Here is an 18,736-nt window from a genome sequence, read left to right as displayed (position 1 = left end):
ATCGAGCTAAATATTTTTGAATGCGTTATATCCTTCAAGATAGCCATAAATGAGGACAATTTTTTCTCTTAGTGTTTGTATGTCTGTTGCGAGAAGACAATCGATTTGTCCTGAGCGATCTCACTTTGAGGTGTGCATTCAGGACCAGAGGACTTGGCGGCGATGAGCGCACTCATGGACGGAAACCCGATGCTGTCGGATGACAGTTCCGAGGAGGATGAGCCCATCGCCATACCGACACAACATACTGCGGCTCATGTCGGCGGTGACGTTGACATGGGTGGTGGAGCTGACGAGGACGAGGACGAAGACATGGCGGCAGCAGACGATCCCACTGCTGGCAAACATCCAAAGCTCCGACGCCTGTACGCTGCGGCGCGCAAAGAGCCATGGAACATCGACGCGTGGTTGAGTGTCATGTACGAAGTACAGCAGAGCTTTCAGCACGTGGAGGAAGCCCGACCGTTCTACGTGCTCTTTCTTGAACAATTCCCGACTTCGGTAGGTTCAACACATCATGATTGATCGCTGACTCGCGTGCTCCTGCAGGCCTACTGGTGGAAACAATATGCTGACCACGAGTGGCGCGCGAACCAACTGGAGAACGTCCGCGCGATCTTTACGAAGGCGTTGCAGGAGATCAAATTGCCTCATGTCGAGTTGTGGGCCTTTTACCTCCAGTTCACCAAGAGTACGGTGATGGACGTGCTGACAGAAGCGAACTCCCCCGAGGATAAGAAGCGCGCGCGGCAGCAGATGACAGAAGCTTTCGAGTCTGCGCTGGACCGAGTCGGCACGTCCATCCATTCGAATGGCATTTGGACACAATATCTCCACTTCCTCAAAGACGACAAGGTGCGTGTGACCTTCACCGCTTCACTCACTCATGTCGAATATGCGTCCACGCCTAGGAACCGACCGCCATCTTCTCCATCCGCAAGGTGTTCCAGCGCGCTCTCCCTATACCCATGCACAACCTGGATGCGCTCTGGAAGGACTATGAGCAATTTGAAAAGTCGATTCCGAACAACGAAGCGCTCGCGTTGAACGTATTCAAGGTTCTGCGGCCCAAGGTCGACGCTGCGAAAGCCATTTTCAAGGATCGCAAGGCGCTCGTGGACCCGATCGATCTCGACGCGCTGCCGTCGCGCACCAACACGGATCCACAGGTCCTTCGTTTGCTACCTTCCGTCAAGTTGACGTTGGCATCTAGATTGACGCGTGGAACAAATGGATCGAGTTCGAACTGGCCAACCCAGAACGCGTCGAGCGCCCCAAGTGGAAGGCCAAAGTCCGGTATGTCCTGGAAGCGTGCCTTGCCTGCCGACGGTACTCGGCCGAAGTCTGGTTCCAGTACGCGATGCTCGAGCTGCCAGATGTGGCAGCCACGTCCGCCATCTTCCAGCAAGCACTGGAAGCCATGCCCGAATCGTGTCTGCTTCGATTTGCCTATGCCGATCACTTGGAGAGCCACGGTCTCGTCGACGATGCTCGCGCCGTGTACGAATCCTTGCTCGAAGCGACGGCGTCTCCCATCGGTTACATCACGTACATGCGGTTCGCTCGCCGTGCGTTCGGCAACAAGGTATGCAACCCTCCTCTTCTGTCGTGAAAGCGGTCCACCGTCGGCATTCGATGTATCGACGGGGCTCGCAGCTACCGCTGTGGCTTGCCATCCAAATGCTTTGAATGACTGTCGTCTCCTTGTCTGCATGGGCGGCATGTGTACTCGCTGTTCACATGGGGCTGATGTTGCGCAAGTGGCTAACGGTGGAATGGCACCATATAGGGCTTGGATGCGTCGCGACAGATCTTCAAGCGGGCACGGCGGGACCCGCGGGAAGGCGCATGCACGTACCACGTTTACACTGCTGCCGGTACGTTGGTGTGTGCGGTCGTGAATTTTCCTGGCCATGTCCGGCAACACTAGTGCCGTTGCTGACAATTTTTGCCTAGCCCTGCTCGAGTTCCACAGCGGTGTCGGCGACGAAGGCAAGCAGATTGCACTCAACATCTTCGAGTTGGGGCTGAAGAAGCACATCCACGAACCTGACTACGTCCTTTCCTACGTTGATTTCCTTGGCCACACCAACGATGACAATAGTACGCCCATGACCAAATCGGATGCCGGTGACGTTCTTGGTAGACATGCGATCCCTGTTTGAAAAAGTGCTCAGTGTAATCCCGGCCGCCGTGTCCAAGCCCGTGTGGGACCGGTTCATTCGATTCGAGCAAACGATGGCGACCAACGGCGGCGACCTCACGTCCGTCGTCCGCCTCGAGCAACGAAGGGCGGCCGCGTTGCCCGACGATATCACGACCAAAGGACTCCTCGGCACCGTCGACCGATACGTGTGGATGCACCTTCTCGACACGTCCAAGTCTGACGAACTCTTCTTTGCCACCTATGGATCGACCTTCCATTCCACGTCGGGACACTCGGCGTCCTCGCAACCCACGACGAACACAACGCTATCAGGCTCCATCAAGTCGTCGGTGCTCAAATCGTCCGACATGTACCGTGATTTTCTGCCTGCTCTGCATGCAACTGACTTGGCACAGGATCTACCACGGCCCGCCCCTTCCCGACTTTCTCAAGGCATTTGCCGCCCAACTGCCCCTCGGCGTCACGTGGAACGGTACGGAAGAAACAAACCATGCCGAGGGTGGTTTTCCCAACAGTATTGTGTTGGTGCGAGTAGGACCGGTGGCGGACCCGGACATGGTGTTCCAAGCCCTCTGTTATGCAGAATTCCCGTCGCGAGAAGAAATCGAGCGCTTGGACGCGTTGGACGGCGGAGAAGGCAATGGTAGGAAGAATCGTGACGATGGATTGATGCGGCAAAACCGAATGCATCATTTCTCCATCGTAGGAAATGTCTTGACCAAGCGACCGACACACGACGTATTCCGCGACCGACAAAAGCAGCGACTGGCCAAGTTAAGTTAAAGCAACCGGGCCAGCTTCGCACGGAGGGAGTTGGGACTGGGGGTCGCTGACGTCTAGGTGAACGCGCTCTCTTAATGTCACAACAATGTCGCCACCTCTCATGCGTCGCTGCATCAAACACTCGATTGCGTACCGCGGGCGATGAAGTCGCAGGAGTTGAAATGCTGTCGCCCCCATGCTCCATGAGAGCATCGAGTCGGGACTTGGGCTGGCTCACGGCGTGCTGAACCTGCATAGCGACGGATTCATGACAGAAATGCTCCCTCCGTGAAGGAAGAACGTACCACTTGGATGGTGTTGGCGGCAGCTTGCATCGTCAGCGGTAGATTGACGCTCAACTGATCAATTTTCGACGTGATCTAGGAGGGTTGAGTCAGGCGGAGTGAGAACGAGGACTTTGCGCGTACTCGGGCAAACGTGGCTTTGACAGCTGCAATGTCATGTTTCGAGTACTGGATAGCGGTGTCGCTCTCGATTGTAGCGTGCGGTAGACTCGAAAGCGCATCTTCAAGCGCCTTGGCTTTCTCTGTAAAGCTCGCTTGAAGGTGTTGCCGGACAATGACAGGAAGGCTCGTTTGATGTGCGTGAATACGTTGCTCGGCAGCATGGATCTGCGCGTCGAGTTCTCTTATCCGGGCCAATGCAACGGGATCCACGGGATTTTCAGGCTTTTTCGTGGACTCTATGATAGCGGACTGAATCGTGATAGTGCATCATGGGTCAAAGCTTACGCAGTTCGGCAGGAAAGTAGACGCGCGCGAGGTGCGTGAACGCGGACGAGCTCATCTCATTCACGTGAGCCTGCAAAACAGCGGCGATTTCGTGGCGACTCGCTTCGGACATTTCAGGTTCCAGCGCGTTGATTTCCTTGAGTGCAATATCACGGACGGCCTTCATACTCCGCCGCTGTGCTGCCTTGAGGTCTGCGAAGGTCATCGATTCCACAGAAGGCGATGGCGTTGGGTGCGGTTCCTTTCTCTTTACCCCACCTTCGCTATAAGCTGTTGTCGGTGGTGTAAGTGGGCGTGTTGTGGGAGCAGAACTGGAACCTGAAGCAGCTGCAGCCCCTGGTTCTTTGACACTTGTCGTTGCCTGAGGTCCCGTCTGACGCGTTTCACTCCACGCATTCTGCTCCTGGCTTGTGTTGTTCTGCATATCGGGCGATGTGGGGTCGTTCAGGAGGCTTGATGTATCTGTGGTGTCCACTGCCGAGGTCGACTCCGCCGGCGTTTCCAACGGCATCGCTTGTGAGTTGAATATTCAAATTCATACGGATAAGTGGTACTCCGGATAATTCAAACGGGGGCGCAACCAATTTGGTTGAACAACCCGCCGATATCGACGCTGGTCAGCCGTGGATGGCACGTTGCTAGAGGAAGAGCGCCAAAGGTAGCCTCATACATGACAAGGCGATGGACGAATTGCTCTAGTGCTGTGTGAGGAGGGATGTGACACGAACTAACGTCGAACGAGCCTGAGAGTTCAGGACATGCAAAGGCAGGCGTTTCCCTTGGTGAAGACGATGTGAACGAGACGCCGGGATTGTAAATGGCACGAGGTCGTCTGCATTGACAGTTAATCCTTCTTTTGTTCGAGCTTCTTCAAGGCGCGCTTACGCAAACCCAAATGGGACGACAAGGCAACCTTGCTGACGATAAAGTTGGGGATTGATTCGTAAAGCCAAATTTGCAAAGCATGGGGCCAGTACGGGGAAACAACCGTCTCATAACCAATATTAGCCACCGCCGCCTATACATGCTCAATCAGTCATCCAAGTTTAGTTCCTTCGTCATGACAGTACCTTGGCGTAGGTGGTGGGGCTAGGCACAGAGAAGCTAGCGTGGCGGATCTTCGACAACTTGGACGTGACGAACATAGGAGTGTGGCACTGGATGGAGATGTTTTTGGCCGCGTATTCGCCCGCCAAGCCCAGCGTGTATTGTTCAATGCACTTCTTCACGGCGCTGTATTCGCTCAACAAGGGGCACGCAATGCGGGCCGAGCCGGAGCTGCAGTTGACGATCGCTCCACGCTTGCGCTCGACCATGCCAGGCAGAACCAGCTTTGACATGATAAAAGTTGAGTTGACGTTCATGTTGACGAGACTCGCGACGTTTTCATCCGAGAGATCGTGGAAGTACTGACGAGAAGAAAATCACATGAGTCGTGAACGAGACAACGAAGGGATGTTGTACCTGGGGGAAGTCGTAGGACTGGCCGACATTGTTGACGAGCACACCGACATCGCCGACGTCGGCGATAACCTTTCGAATAGCTGCGATCGACGCGTCTGTCAGCTTGGAGTAGTCCACGGACACAGTCTTGACAGAGACAGTGTTGTACTTGGTTGTGATTTCAGTTGCGACTTCATCCAACTTGGATTGCGTGCGGCTGATCAAGACAATGTTCATGCCCTTGCGAGCCAGCTCCAACGCAGTCGCCTTGCCGATGCCGTCCGTAGCCCCCGTGACAATTGCCCACTTGCCGTACTTGGTGAGCTTCTTGCCGCCACGAAGGAAGAACGCGTAGAAGCCAGAGAGTAGAGTGAGGCCGATCTTGGCCAGCACGAGCAAACCGATGATTTGCGCCGCTTGCTTGGCAAGGTACAAGTGGCGCGGGGACACAAGGGAAAGGACTGCCGTCATGGTGGTTGGTGATCCCCTACAACTTGCCAAATGACCATCGCACTCGACAAGGGGACGTCGAGGGATGAGGAATTTCAGCCAATCAGGTGCATTGTTCATGGAGTGGTGCATTATTTTGAAACTGTCTTCATCTTTGTATACAATTATATGCATTAAATGAATTCGGTGTGACGTCATGGTGGACAAGTGCCTTGGTGCGTGCCACGTGCAGTCGACTTGAGAAAAACGCTCAAGCTTGTATTCGCGAGTATTGCTTGTATCAAGAGCACCCACGAGCGTGAGTGTTATGAAATCTTGGCCAATGCTGGGATGGGTCAGCCAACAAATCCTATGTTCGCTGACGTTGTCGAAGTCGCTCGTTGCGACGGGACGTGGAAGATTCGCATGGGGACATTTCCATCGACAATGCAACACGTTTGGTATGTAGAAATCGTGGATGTCTATACATTCATTCATACATTTTTAATCAAGAACGTAATTGCCCTCGCTACAGTACTCGAAAATTGGGCGAATGGCCGGGTTGAATGTCTTCTTTACACTGCATACAAACACCGATGGACTCACAGCCATGATGATTTGCTCGATCCTTTTCTTTCGATCGCCTTATGACACAATAAATTTTCTCCAAGCGCCCCACAACGCTGAGCCCTTGCATGCACTGAGCTTGGTGCTTCCAAGTTCGTCATGCGACAGTGTCTCCAATCGACCAATCAGAGAATTCCAAGTATAGGGGCATATTCGGCCAATCATAATTTGAGACCTATCTTGACCCAATCAGATGATCCTGCATAAAGGTGTGCATATTTGGCCAATCATGGGCTAAGACGCTATTTCTTATGAGATTTTGTAACGTCGTCCAACTCCCCAGTGTTTTATGTCGTTCCTCGGCTGTAAGGAGGCGCCGCTGGCATCGGCTTGACCGCACCGTTTGGCGCATCGCTGTGTGGGGGAGGTGGAAAGGTCGCACGACCCTCAACAATGACCACCAGTCGCAACACAAAGTAAACGTTCGCACTATGGAGGAGGCACGTGGACAGACAGAACTGGTTGAAGCCTCTTGCCGATACAGCGACACACACAATTCATGCCACCATGGTGTGGACTCTCAGGAGGTAAGGGCTGCCACAGCGTCGATGGAGGTCACGGAGATGGACATGGGACCAATTTGGTATCCCACGTACGTGCACTTGAACGACTCTTGCCATCGATACACTCGACGAGGCTGCAGATAGACTTGCAGCCAACCCGGTCGAACCAGCGCCCCAGGCTCTGCTCGACTTTTCAGTGCGACGTGCGTGATCACGTTGTACGAAATCTATGTCGAGTTCAGTGAAGGGTAAAACTTGTACTGTGCTCTGACAGAGTTGGTCCCCATGTCAAACTCGACGTTGACCAAGGCGTGGCTCAAGGATGAAAACACTTTCGACTTGGCATCCCTAGGCCATGCAACGGCTTTACAGAGCACGATGGGGCTGCGGGAATCACCACAAGTCGGGGAATGTCTTGATGCGTCGGAGATATACTGAGTGCGTCACGGAGTGACAGGGGGCGAATACACCAAGGGAAGCAATGACGTCGCCCGGGCGAAAGCATTGAAACAGGTACACCAGCGCAGCCACCCTGATTTCACGCTGACACAACACCCGGCGTGGTTGAGGGGGCAGGGCCATGGTTGCCGATTGAAGGGCTACTGCCACCACACGCTGTCTCAAGTAAAGCAGGAAGTAGTATCGTTGCGACTCATCATGATGTCGCCGCGCGAACTCTGCACTCTCCATCGCATGGAGGCTGCGTTGCGACGAGAGACTTGGGACAAATCGGGTATGTGGTTGTGGTGCGCATGTCTGCCGAGCATTATAGGTTCATCGCCCCTTATAGAAGAAGCAAATTTTACGTACCAGTGTACAGCTCTGCGACGTCGACGTCTAGCCAAACACCACAATGATGGCAGGAATTCATTCAAGCACAGAAGACGCGTTACGGAAGTCGAGTCGTCGTCAACGAGGTCCACGAGGGGGTACGCACTACTGACATCATCCATCGGCAGTAGCCGCGCAATGCACTCCATGTCATCTTCGTTCATTGCGAAGTCGTCGGCGCTCGCCATTGTCCGGTCCGACATGCGCGCGCGCAACTGGTTGAATTTGCCCTTCAAACTCAAAACATCAAACTCATTTTGTCAACCTCAAAACTGCTTCGTTGAGTTTTCACTTCACAACAAAGGTTGATTGGCCAAATTATTCTCGTTTCATGCGTTTCGATTGGCTAGAATGTGCATGTTCTGTTTCGAGTCAACGCATTCACAAGATTTGCCATGATGCGATCGGCAACGATGTCGATGCGGCCAACGGCAGCGTTCTTGACTCACAGGGGTGCATTTCAGCACGCATCACCGCTTCTTCAAGTGTCGAAGGCACGCATTGCATTGGCGTGTGGCTCATCTCTATTGGCACAGCGTCCCTATCGAATGCAGTCGGTGGTCGCATTCTCCGACCTGATTCGGGCGAAGGTGCTTCTTGCGCCATCGAGCTCAGTCATCTCGCGGATGACTTGTGAGAGTGTCAATTCGATCGGTAGCCGACATTGGTACCTCAAGTCACACAAGACATCAAGCGACGGTTGGCTCGACTGGACCAGCTCCTGGCCACCTCGACTGCGCGCCGTACTGAACCCGTTTTTCCATCGAGACCAGATCGTTGGACCACTAAAAGTTTCAAAATTTTCCATCAAGGATGAAAGGCGTCCCCTCGAGCTTCTCCCAGCCTTGGATGACGCTACAGCTGACCCCGATCTGCTTCTGGCGGAAGCCAATCAAGTCGTTGGCGGACCTCCATCAGGAGACAGCTCTTCCTTTCCCCCGCCACCTCGGAAGTCCATTCCCCGAAAAGAAAAGCTCGAACATGGAATCCCCATGCTTGGTGGCAAGCCCTTGGTCAGCACATTCTCAACCTCGTCAGCAAGGAGCAGCTGTGGACAACTCACCTCAGCACGTAGACACTGCGCTTTGACACCACTGGGAATGCTACGTACCAAGCCATGACCCGCCATGAAGCGTTGAAAATGGTGCAAGATGCCGCGGCCACCATGGTAACTGCATGTATTCTGTCGCATCTCTCGCGCTCTCAACTGAGACGATATGTCGATACAGGTCCACGTACCGGAACTTCCAGCCACGCCGCAGCCGTCGCGCACGGACAAAGGGATCGTGTCGATTCCGGTGCGTTGGGATTGCTCGAAAACGTAAAATTACGTGTGCTGTAGAATGTCCACATGCGGGACATTCGAAAACTTGACAATGCATTTGCCATCGGCAACAAACCCAGCATTACCGTCCGCTGTCAAGGCATCCTCGTCAATGCAGGTCCGTCTGTGGGCCAACAAGGCATAGCTTTGCCCTTATTCGCCTCTCCCTGCATGCAACATCGCGTGGGGTCGTGCAGCATGTCTCGAAATGGCGTGACTTGAGGATGGTGGTGCGATAGACCCTATTCGTGCCGTGATCACTCGCGACGCATGCGTCGTGTTCTTGCAAGATGGTGCCAACGATCTCATTCCCGAACTGGAGGCGAACTTCAAGGACCATCTCGACGAGTGCGCATTGCACGGCTTTGAGTTCACGTACGCGAAAACCAGCGCATCATGTGGTCGCAATCCTCGTGGAGCCCATGCCGTGGATAAACGATAGGGCGCTGGAGGCGATCTTGGCCACGTTGTGCACGTAAGACTTGGGATCAATCGTGCATGGGGTGGACGAGCTCCACATCTACTTGCAGCGCGTTGGCAAAGGACGCGGCGCGGGTTCTGCCCGTCGCGAAGGCGGCCGTGGAGAAGATATCACAGGATGCGACGTTGGCGGGCGAGTTGGAGCGGCTGCGATCGACCAAGAACACCATGGACGAGCTCAACACGCGGGTACGCTGGCCGGAGGATGCATACGATCGCCGACAAATGCAGAAACGTGCAAAACATGTCGTTCTCAACGACCACCGTGGTGTAGGTCACCGGGATGCGCAAAGCGTTTGTCGACATATTGGAAAATGAAGAAGACCTGCGCATGATGCACTTGACCAAGGTACAACGACTGCCCTCGGTTGATGCTTGTGGAGTTGCCACGCCTCGTCCGTCGTTTTCATGCTGACGTAGCTCTATCGTGATCCGTGGCTCGCGCACGACTTGTTTAGCTTTGATTCGGAGGACTTGGAATCGCTGATCGAAGTCTACCTCCAGGTACGACACGTCGTTTGCGACGATGGCTGGCGTTGACAACGAGCTGCTCTGGGGGAAACTTTGCAGGACATTTACGACACGCAAACGCAGATAGCGCTGATGCTGGAGAACCTACAAAACACCCGCACGATCGCCATGCTCAAGCTCGACGCCAAGCGAAACTACTTGCTCATGGTGAATCTGACATTGACGCTGTGGACGACGCTGATCACGGTGCCGACCTTTGTTGTTGGCACGTTCGGGATGAACCTGAACTCGTACTTGCAAGACGTCGATTACTTGTTTTACGCGGTCGTGGCGGGCTGCGTTTTGTTCCCCATTGGCGTTTACCGCCTCGTCCTGCGATACTTTCGAGAACGCGGCATCAACCTCAGCTGGAAGTACAAGTAGCGCAGAGACGTCGGCACGTAATACATCGTCTTGAGTGCTGCATGACAGAGCCAACGCGGCGCTGCCAGCAACCGTTTTGCCAAGTGGGTCCGCATCAGGACTCGGCCCTTTTCCATCGTCGACCCTGGCCATGATGTGCATCGCGATTCTCTCGTATCGTATTCCATCCAAACGAAGCGAACTGCCCGCCGTCGTAAAGCCAAACGCATGATGATGCGACGGCACAGATGGAATCGCCTGGACAGGTTGCGCCGTTCGTGCGCTTGGCAGAGAAGCACCAACCAATGTCGACTTCCCATGTTGTCAAGCATGCTACACGTCTCCACGAGTGACTGGTGTATGCCTCTCCGCTCCAATGGACGATGCGGCAGTGTTGGAGTCGCGTCGGTCGTAGATAGCGACCTGCGCACTCCCGTTCTCACCGAATTGGTCGGGATCGACTGGATGAGCACATGGGAATACGTGCATTCCTGGTTAGCTGGCCAAGTCAAGTCGTTCGGCGGGAGCCCGTGGATCCACTGGACGGACGCGACGCCGTTGCTCCACGCAAAGCCGACGAGCGACTTGTGGGTTTTGGCACGTTGACTTGGCAATTTCGAACGAGCCACGGGTGCCGCAAAGCTTCCTGCAACGTGATGCGCGAGGCAGGGTCTTTCCTCAAGAACTGCGCATTCGCCATGAGCTCGTACCACGACAGCATGCTGGCGACAACGCACCCGTTTGATGAGGTCGCGCGCGCCTTCCGACACAAACAGCGGCACACGAAACCTTGCATTCACAATCAAGTCGGACGTTTTCGACTGATCCTGCACGAGCCCACGTGAGCAAGAAGTGTGCCACCACAGCAGACGCCCACCCACCTGCGCTTCAAACGCAGGCTTCCCCACGAGCAGCTCAAAGAGCAGAACGCCAATCGCCCAAATGTCAACCGATGCGTCGTATGTGCACCCCTGGAATGAATCCACGCACATGAGCGGAGGACTCGACTGATGCAGCATGCGAAGCTCAGCACGGTACATTCAGCATTTCGGGGGATAGGTAGTCCAGAGTTCCGCACAGGGTTTGGCGGCGGTTGCTACAAGCATGGCGAAAAGACGTTAGAAGCAGCGGCATGACGGCGTGATGGCTTGGCAGGAACGGCGCAGCGGAACCCGAACGTACGTTGCATTCACGTTGGCAGCGGACCACCCAAAGTCGGCCAAGAGAATTTCGTTCTACACCATATTTGGCATGATCGAGTGGGCTCGACAAGAGGTGAACGGTACGTCGTTGTCGAGGAGGATGTTCTCTGGCTTGATGTCTCGATGGACCACGTTGTGTTGGTGGCACGTCATGATGGCTCTGTGCAATGTTACAGCGTCAGGGGCACCAGGATGCAAGCCACTGGAAACCCTACTCGATGAGCTGCTGGATGATCCTGGCAGACGACCGCTCGTCAAACCTACGACAGACCAATGAAGCGATCGCCAGACGACGAAGGGAGCACCGGCCGCTCGGAGCATTGTGCAAGGCTGTGAAGAGGTCGCCGCGAGGGGCATACCGCAACACGAGGTACACTGGACGGCGCGATCAGAACGAGGTCGAGAAGAGGGTCGTGCTACCTCTGGCATCATCCTGGAACGTAGCGTAGAGAGGTAGAATGTTCTTATGGCGAATGCGCGAATGAATTTCAACCTCCCGCCGCAACTGCTGCACGACGCCGCCCACCTGTCCACGACATCATCACTTGTACTTGGTGACTCGCTGCACGTACTCGAAGTTGCTCTTTCTCGAGAGTCTTGATCGCAAGGATGCGCCTGGAAGCCTTTTCTCGAGCCAAGTACACTTGTCCTACGCGTCCCATCAGGATTCACGCCATCGAGAGGTCGACTCGCGTTCGTCGTACCAAACTTGCCACGTCCAAGGGAGCGTCCAATGTCGAAGTCATGGATCGTCCAGGACTTGGCGGTCGCAGCACATTGTCCTTTGGCCTCCGGCTGTTGGAAATCTGATGTGGTGGTGGCGGCCTCTGCGCCGTCAAGCTCGTCGTTGTTGTTCATCATGAAGTGTCGCCACAACACCGCGAAGCATCCGCCGCTCTGCGTCACGAGGGCGTTAACCTCTCAAACTTGATGTCTTTGCTATCCCATCGATATTTGATTCCCCAAGCTTCCGTATCCGGATATCCGGTTGGCCCCAACTTGAAGCTGTGTGCCCATGTCCCATGTCGCCTGACGCGGCAAGATGTCGGCGGCAGGGATGGCATGGCCCATACACACGAGCATGCAGCGCTTCCACGTCCTGATTAACATCGCTACATTGAACAATCGCTTGGGATTTGGCAATGGAGAGTGAACGAGCCCAGTTGCATGACCAGCCATGGCCGCGTGAGGCATCCTTCACACGGCATGCGCCTTGTCAGAGTGAATTGGGTCGATGCGCACAACAAGATATTACTGCTGCGGTCAACGATCTTGCTCCACCTCGTCGTCCATGTTACCTCGTTCGATTGCATCGGAGGCGTTTGCACGAGGGCGATGGCTACGCAGGTCCAAGACGTCATGCATCATGATGACATGAACGCTTCCATTTCAGTTCAGATAACGACCCTGTCAATGTCGCAACGATCAAGGCATTCATGGCCAAACCGGTCAGTGCCCCACCAGCTACAGTGTAGTCCAGCAACATGGAGTGTTTTACAGTTCGAGTAGAAGCCGGGCAGGTCAGATGTACGAACCCCCTTTGCCGCCAAACGTACAGCTGTACGTGGCGCAATCCGATCAGCTGAACCAAGTGGACTCGCGCCAGCGTCGTCGAAAACATATCTAACAAAACTGGAATACTCGCGAGGACGATAAATAAGAACTGAAGTTTTTGCACAAATACATGGCTATGGGGCTCCCGTCGAGTTGCGAACTTGGCGAACATGCACTGTGCACATTCCGAGCGTCTTCCCAAGGCGTTTACACCCGTCGACGCTGCATGTCATGTCCTGTCGGTGGATTTCGCAAAGCCCGCCCCCACGGTCCGTGCGACCGCACCCCTGAACAGAGCACGATCTGCACCCCCCATGTTTGGCACAACGATCTCCCCGCTGGGCCCCTTTGGTACATCCGGGCTCCATGCATCGTTTCCCACCTCCATGAGCTCGGCAAAAGCCGCCCCCTTGGCTGCTCTTCTTGCACCCGTAGTGTTTGCAGCGGGCGCCTCCACCGTGTGCTTTACACAGTCCTTGGGACTGCGCGGCATTGGCACAGTCGTCGACTTTGCAGCACTTGCCCCCGCCGTGGCCGATACAAAAGCTTCCGTTTTGGGCTTCCTTTCGACAACCTTCCATCATGCATGGCTTGCCACCGCCATGTTTCTTGCAATAGCCCCGCGATCGCACGACGCGCCCGCACCCTTCCGTCGAACACAATTTGCGTCGGGAGCTCCAAGAGTCGGCCGAGGTGGTGGACCGAGTCGAGAGGGTTTCAAATTTGACTTGGGCCCCCGACGAGTCGTACGCCGTGAGCTGGACAAGAGGGAGGGTTTTATCGTGGCAGTCCAACTTTGGCTTGAATGGTTCGGAATAGGTAAACTTGAGCAGGTCGGACGCCGTCATGTCGACTTCCGACAGCACTTGATCGAGTGTGACGGCGCTGAGGGGCTCGAGGCCGTGCAAGCCAAACAGGTCGACGTCGTCGAGCAGCGACGCGATCGCCGTCGGGGTCGACGTGGCAGCGTACGGCAGTGGTTCCGTGGACGAAGCGTGCATGACGGAGGAATGGCGTAAATGAAATAGCACAATGGCTGCCGACTTGATCCCCAAACGTTGGAAAGAGCTGGATGAAATGTCTCGACAACCGATCCACGCGTGTTTTACCGCGATCATGTGGAAGAATTCTGCCACATGTAGAAGTGAGGGCACGATGGTCGTCGGGACATGTGCAAAATCCCCCATCTGGGGGAATATACTAGTGGGTTCATGTGGACGGTCGCAGCGATCTGCGGAGAGGATGCGAAAAGTTACATATCGCAGCGGGGTGGGTGGTCCATACTACGGGGGACCTGCCGTTTGAGCTTGCACGTGTCACCGGGATGGATTACTAGTCAACGCCGCTTAAGTTGAACGAAGCAGATGTCATCGGTAGTCGTAGCGACTGTTGGAGAGTGTACTGCTCAGGTGGAGCTCCGTCCTTGTCAGGTTGGCAATTCTCCAGCGTGCGTGCCAACATCACTAGTGGCAAAGACTACGCCCACGGGGAACACGATGGTGAACAGGAGGGCAAACGAAGTTTGTGTTAAATAGGAGTGAATCGTTGCGTCAACAGACCGCCGCCGACTAGTGCCTGCCGTGCATGCACAGTGCACACGCCCATGGTCTTTCCAAGGCGTTTGCAGCCTTTGACAGTGCACGTCATGTCCTGTCGATGGACTTCGCAGAGGCCTCCGCCACGGTCCGTCCGGGCACAGCCTGCCACCGAGCACTCGCGGCAGCCACCATGCTTGGCACATCGGTCCCGCCTCTGGGCGCCCTTGGTGCATCCCGGCTCCGAGCACCGCTTGCCCCCCCCGTGAGTACGGCAAAACCCACCTCCTTGGCTGCTCTTGTCACAGCCATTGAATTTACACCGCGCGCCGCCACCGTGCGCCTTACAAAGACCTTGCGATTGCGCGGCATTGGCGCACTGGTCGACTTTGCAGCACTTGCCGCCTCCATGGCCAATGCAATAGTTGCTGTTGTGCGCTTCCTTGATGCAGTCGGGGATGGCACACGGCTTGCCGCCGCCGTGCTTTTTACAGAACCCACGGGACCGAACGACGCGGCTGCAGCCGTCCATGTTGCACAGTTTCCTGCCAGACGATTGCACGGTTGTGCGGAGGGGGCCGGGGCCTTGTTGGCCAAGTTCGTTCAAATTGGCGGTGCGGGTGGACGTCGCCTCGGTTTTCAAGTCAAATTCAAACGAGTCCATGTCGTGAAAGACGGCCAGGTCCGCTTCGTCCAAGAGAGGGAACGGCATCGACGAGAACGGGATCGGCTCGATGTGGTCCAACGCAGTAGTGGAGATCATGATGGACGTTGGCACAACCGAGTACTTTGAACTATGACGGACTCTTGCGCAGCCCCCCGTGCTTCAGATGGCATTACATTGACCACCATATGTGCTACCATGGATCCCATGTACCAGCCAGCTACGTCGACACACATCTTTCGTGTCGGCTTCGTGGCGAGCGTCCGTTGGAAGGGCGCTGCCAGATTGCTCAAGCCGTGCTATCCACCGTATGAAAGAGTGCCGGCGCCAAGCAACTCCCGCGAACACCTCGTGCCGTACGCCATATCGCTGCGTGGGCTTGCACGAACGCCCCCCTCTCAGAGTTATCACGCGTCGAGAGGCGAGCGCTGTCACATAAATTGCGTCCCCATTGGGTTTTGGGCTCTACATCATGTCCCAGAGCCGCCGCGGAGGCAGCCCCACGGTCTACGTCCGTGGTGGTCCAGATGGTGTCCATCGAGAGATGTGCGAACTGGAAAGGCTTACGCGACAGACATCGCCGTGTTGCACACTGGCGTCGGGACGAGCGGCTCGAGCGAGACACAAGTTCGAACGTACGAAGTGAAGCGGGTCACGTGGAATCGGAAGCCGCCTCGGGATGCCTGGTTCTATGCGAAGGAGAGCTCGAGGCCAGCCAGCAAGGCGCGTGGATGCATTTTTGGAGGGATTAAACTGGAGGACGCGACATGCCAGCGAAAAAACGACACGTGCGCCCTGCCAGGTGGATGTAATGTTCTGGTGTCCACATCGAACCATTGCTTACGGTCGTCATGAACGCTTCCACTCTGCCAACCACGAATCGACCCAAAGAAGACAAGGGCGGCGTGCACCGCGACGCCCAGGAAACCAGTTCGAAGTTGGACCGGGACGAAAGATGGACGGACGTTGCGAAAACCGCACACCAGTCGAGCCTTGCATGATGGCCATGCCAATCGGATCTTGTTGCGAGCAAATGCTGCCGCTGCGACGCCGCTTGCTGCCTGTCGTGGTGGCGCAGTGGAAGGTTGTGGAGATGGAATTTGTGGGGTCCAACCTGCCTTTTGCCAGTTGGGGTGCAATGGGGAGAATGACAAAACACAGCCGTCGTGTACAGCGTTTTCGTGCAATGCGGACGTAGTACGCGCCACATTCTCGTCGCGGTGTGTCAGTCACAAAAACGGGATGCGGACAACGAGCGGTGGAGTGCCATGGCATGTGCCCACCGTGCAATATGAAGCTGTGAGAAGTCGCCGACTGGTCGTGGATGGACGGTGGGGGGAGGGCAATAATTCCCCAGTTGATATCGTGATGTCTTTGGATATTGCATGGTTATCTTTGATCGAGATGAAGAGCAGCATGCCCTCCCCATGCTTTTCTCGTGCTCGTCCTGTATGTTGGGCAAGTCGTGTCGAAGGGGCGACCCACGACAGCTTTGTGCGTTCAAATCATCTCCACATGGCAGCAACAGCGCCGCACCGTGTGGCACGCTTTGGATCGCACTATCGCCGATATCTACGTCCACACCAACGCGATCGCTTTGATGCGACTGCAGCATGTTGAATGGAGTGCGGTGGAATAATCAGCGGCGGTGGAATGTGGTGCCAACAATGCGAATATGTACGCCGCGCCTGGCGACTACACCGACGAAATCCCCACCCCGCAACTATTTCTTGGTGAAGGAGACAGCCCAAGCACATTTGACGTTCCGTTGCCCGTTCAAGGATTGGTACTTCGCCGGTATTTCAAGTTGGAACTCATGCAACTCAAGCGTGCATTGGAGGCGACGACCGAACATTAAGCTGCCACAAGTTGGTGTCTTTGCTCGCTGCGACGGCTGTCAGGTGCGACGTGTCTTGTGGATGTCCACGTGACAACCCTCACCTGCGGCAGCTCCGGTGCTCCTTCGACGTACCTGCCCATTACAACTTGTCGTCCTTGCGTGCGCCGAGGTAACAAACGCCGTCAAAACGAGGGCATGCTGCATCACTTCGTGCCAGCGGCCTGGAGCCAAGTGGCGCCCGTGCCCCCGATGACACGTGGTCGCATCGACTGCTCCTGGGGGCAAGAGTTTGTCTGCTCTGGCACGTTTGATGCCATGAGATGGCAGATACCTGACGTCATCACTTTCTTCGTCGTTGGCGCTCCCAACATTGCTGCTTGTCCGACTGTCGCGACCACAACTTTCGACGGACTCGAGGTGGATGTACCACGAAGCGAGCCGTTTCCGGGGTTCTCCCGTGTCGCCGTGACGTTGCGTTATTGGGAGGGCGAATTCTCTAGTTGCTTTGGCTGGACATTGGCACTGCCGTCGCCAGTTGTGTAGTCCTCTAGCGACAACATGCTCTTCAGGCAGACTCGCCATATCGAATTTGTCGCCGATGTGTTCACACAACAATCACGAACATGCTGGCACGAGCCCATCGCAGAGAGAAAGAACTGTTGGGCATGTGTAGCCGTTGCTGTCGTCGTCACTCATGCGCAATGGTATTGCCGTGTAGCGGTGGTGCGGGGCATAGTCGTCGTCTCGCTGGCACAGCTTGGTCGTTCCTTTGATCATCATCGCGCATCGCCCAGCAGCTCACTGTCGAGACCCACAACGCCTCAAAACGTAAAGATGGAACCAGCACAAGGTTTATGATACACGAGCTAATCGATTGTGCACTGTGCACATGCCGAGTGTCTTGCCGAGCCGTTTGCAGCCGTCGACGATGCAGATCTTGTCTGGGCGATGGGTTTCGCACACTCCTCCGCCTCGGTCAGTGCGGGTGCATCCTTGAACAGTGCACAGGCGGCATCCCCCGTGCTTGGCACAGCGGTTGCCCCGCTGAGCTCCTTTTGTACATCCAGGCTCTAGGCACCGCTTGCCCCCGCCATGCGCGCGGCAATATCCGCCCCCCTGACTGCTTTTATCGCAATTCTCGTACTTGCACCTGGCGCCCCCACCGTGGGCCTTGCACAGACCTTGCGATTGAGCTGCATTGGGACAACTGTCCACTTTGCAGCATTTGCCGCCACCGTGGCCAAAGCAATAGTCACCATTGTGCGCTTCTTTTGAACAACCGAGGACAGAGCAAGGTTTACCCCCACCGTGGCGCTTGCAGAGACCGCGGGAGCGCGGAACGCGACTGCATGCTGGCTCGATGCACGTTTTCCGAAAAGAATTCCTCAAGCTAGTGGAAAGTCGCATCGAATCGAGGGGCATGTGGTCCGACGACGTCGAATGTGTCGGGCTGGTTGAGATCGCATGGACGAGCGGGGGTAGTACCGTCGGCTTCGACCACTCCAGCACGGTGCTGTGTTCGGGAGCAACTTCGTCATCGGTCACGTGGAACGACAAGAGGTGGCGCATGCTAATGTGGCTTGGATTCATCATGGCAAGTGGCGCCGTCACCGACCTCGAGGCGTCTTTGCTGGCGTTGACAGGAACGAATTCAAACTAGCGGTGTCGAGTTGGTGGCTGGCGCATGTGAGTAATAATGGCCCACCTTCGCATCCAGTACAATATCAGACTCAGGGCTCTCGGCACGGAT

The 18,736-nt window shown here is 55.5% G+C and overlaps 9 protein-coding genes across 10 annotated transcripts; 2 read left to right on the top strand and 7 right to left on the bottom strand.

The window, feature by feature from the left end:
- Window positions 1-133: 133 nt before the first annotated feature.
- Window positions 134-3,063, top strand: H310_03663 (hypothetical protein). The gene is made up of 10 exons (XM_008867623.1): window positions 134-501; window positions 550-855; window positions 912-1,169; window positions 1,214-1,585; window positions 1,790-1,877; window positions 1,957-2,103; window positions 2,147-2,516; window positions 2,563-2,639; window positions 2,703-2,810; window positions 2,874-3,063. The coding sequence occupies exons 1-10, from the start codon at window positions 163-165 to the stop codon at window positions 2,948-2,950; spliced, it is 2,142 nt and encodes a 713-aa protein (XP_008865845.1). The 5' UTR covers window positions 134-162; the 3' UTR covers window positions 2,951-3,063.
- On the bottom strand, window positions 2,812-4,195 carry H310_03662 (hypothetical protein). Its single transcript, XM_008867622.1, has 5 exons — window positions 3,682-4,195; window positions 3,358-3,632; window positions 3,235-3,309; window positions 3,084-3,179; window positions 2,812-3,003 (listed from the first exon to the last, which is right to left on the bottom strand). Exons 1-5 carry the CDS (start codon window positions 4,190-4,192, stop codon window positions 2,947-2,949), a joined length of 1,014 nt encoding a protein of 337 aa, XP_008865844.1. The 5' UTR covers window positions 4,193-4,195; the 3' UTR covers window positions 2,812-2,946.
- Window positions 4,196-4,489: 294 nt separating this feature from the next.
- Window positions 4,490-5,618, bottom strand: H310_03661 (hypothetical protein). Its single transcript, XM_008867621.1, has 3 exons — window positions 5,146-5,618; window positions 4,752-5,090; window positions 4,490-4,699 (listed from the first exon to the last, which is right to left on the bottom strand). The coding sequence occupies exons 1-3, from the start codon at window positions 5,593-5,595 to the stop codon at window positions 4,526-4,528; spliced, it is 963 nt and encodes a 320-aa protein (XP_008865843.1). The 5' UTR covers window positions 5,596-5,618; the 3' UTR covers window positions 4,490-4,525.
- A 1,292-nt stretch (window positions 5,619-6,910) lies between these two features.
- Window positions 6,911-7,717, bottom strand: H310_03660 (hypothetical protein; the record flags this gene model as incomplete). The annotated part of the gene is made up of 4 exons (XM_008867620.1): window positions 6,911-7,031; window positions 7,081-7,226; window positions 7,494-7,520; window positions 7,577-7,717. 4 exons carry the CDS (start codon window positions 7,715-7,717, stop codon window positions 6,911-6,913), a joined length of 435 nt encoding a protein of 144 aa, XP_008865842.1.
- Window positions 7,718-7,890: 173 nt separating this feature from the next.
- Window positions 7,891-10,295, top strand: H310_03659 (hypothetical protein). The gene is made up of 10 exons (XM_008867619.1): window positions 7,891-8,527; window positions 8,590-8,682; window positions 8,744-8,812; window positions 8,857-8,956; window positions 9,078-9,213; window positions 9,281-9,313; window positions 9,369-9,507; window positions 9,593-9,667; window positions 9,739-9,822; window positions 9,889-10,295. The coding sequence occupies exons 1-10, from the start codon at window positions 7,910-7,912 to the stop codon at window positions 10,210-10,212; spliced, it is 1,671 nt and encodes a 556-aa protein (XP_008865841.1). The 5' UTR covers window positions 7,891-7,909; the 3' UTR covers window positions 10,213-10,295.
- Window positions 10,296-10,657: 362 nt separating this feature from the next.
- H310_03658 lies at window positions 10,658-12,323 on the bottom strand. Of its 2 annotated transcripts, XM_008867618.1 has the most exons (11): window positions 12,098-12,323; window positions 11,966-12,042; window positions 11,814-11,919; window positions 11,699-11,768; window positions 11,609-11,653; window positions 11,478-11,553; window positions 11,374-11,426; window positions 11,230-11,287; window positions 11,073-11,162; window positions 10,929-11,018; window positions 10,658-10,876 (listed from the first exon to the last, which is right to left on the bottom strand). In XM_008867618.1, exons 1-11 carry the CDS (start codon window positions 12,252-12,254, stop codon window positions 10,700-10,702), a joined length of 999 nt encoding a protein of 332 aa, XP_008865840.1. In that variant the 5' UTR covers window positions 12,255-12,323; the 3' UTR covers window positions 10,658-10,699. The 2 variants fall into 2 exon arrangements, with proteins under 2 accessions (XP_008865840.1, XP_008865839.1); XM_008867617.1 differs by having other exon boundaries at window positions 11,609-11,768.
- A 717-nt stretch (window positions 12,324-13,040) lies between these two features.
- H310_03657 (hypothetical protein) lies at window positions 13,041-14,101 on the bottom strand. The gene has a single exon (XM_008867616.1). It carries the CDS (start codon window positions 14,063-14,065, stop codon window positions 13,082-13,084), a length of 984 nt encoding a protein of 327 aa, XP_008865838.1. The 5' UTR covers window positions 14,066-14,101; the 3' UTR covers window positions 13,041-13,081.
- A 373-nt stretch (window positions 14,102-14,474) lies between these two features.
- H310_03656 (hypothetical protein) lies at window positions 14,475-15,245 on the bottom strand (the record flags this gene model as incomplete). Its single annotated transcript, XM_008867615.1, has 1 exon — window positions 14,475-15,245. One exon carries the CDS (start codon window positions 15,243-15,245, stop codon window positions 14,475-14,477), a length of 771 nt encoding a protein of 256 aa, XP_008865837.1.
- A 2,575-nt stretch (window positions 15,246-17,820) lies between these two features.
- Window positions 17,821-18,703, bottom strand: H310_03655 (hypothetical protein). The gene has a single exon (XM_008867614.1). The coding sequence runs from the start codon at window positions 18,577-18,579 to the stop codon at window positions 17,839-17,841; it is 741 nt and encodes a 246-aa protein (XP_008865836.1). The 5' UTR covers window positions 18,580-18,703; the 3' UTR covers window positions 17,821-17,838.
- Between the last annotated feature and the right edge of the window lie 33 nt (window positions 18,704-18,736).

The sequence above is a fragment of the Aphanomyces invadans genome (genome assembly GCF_000520115.1).
Source record: "Aphanomyces invadans strain NJM9701 unplaced genomic scaffold supercont1.5, whole genome shotgun sequence".
NCBI classification, from domain to species: Eukaryota; Oomycota; class Saprolegniomycetes; order Saprolegniales; family Verrucalvaceae; genus Aphanomyces; species Aphanomyces invadans.
The sequence above is the reverse complement of the archived record's forward strand: the minus strand, read 5'-3'. Positions and strand labels throughout refer to the sequence as shown.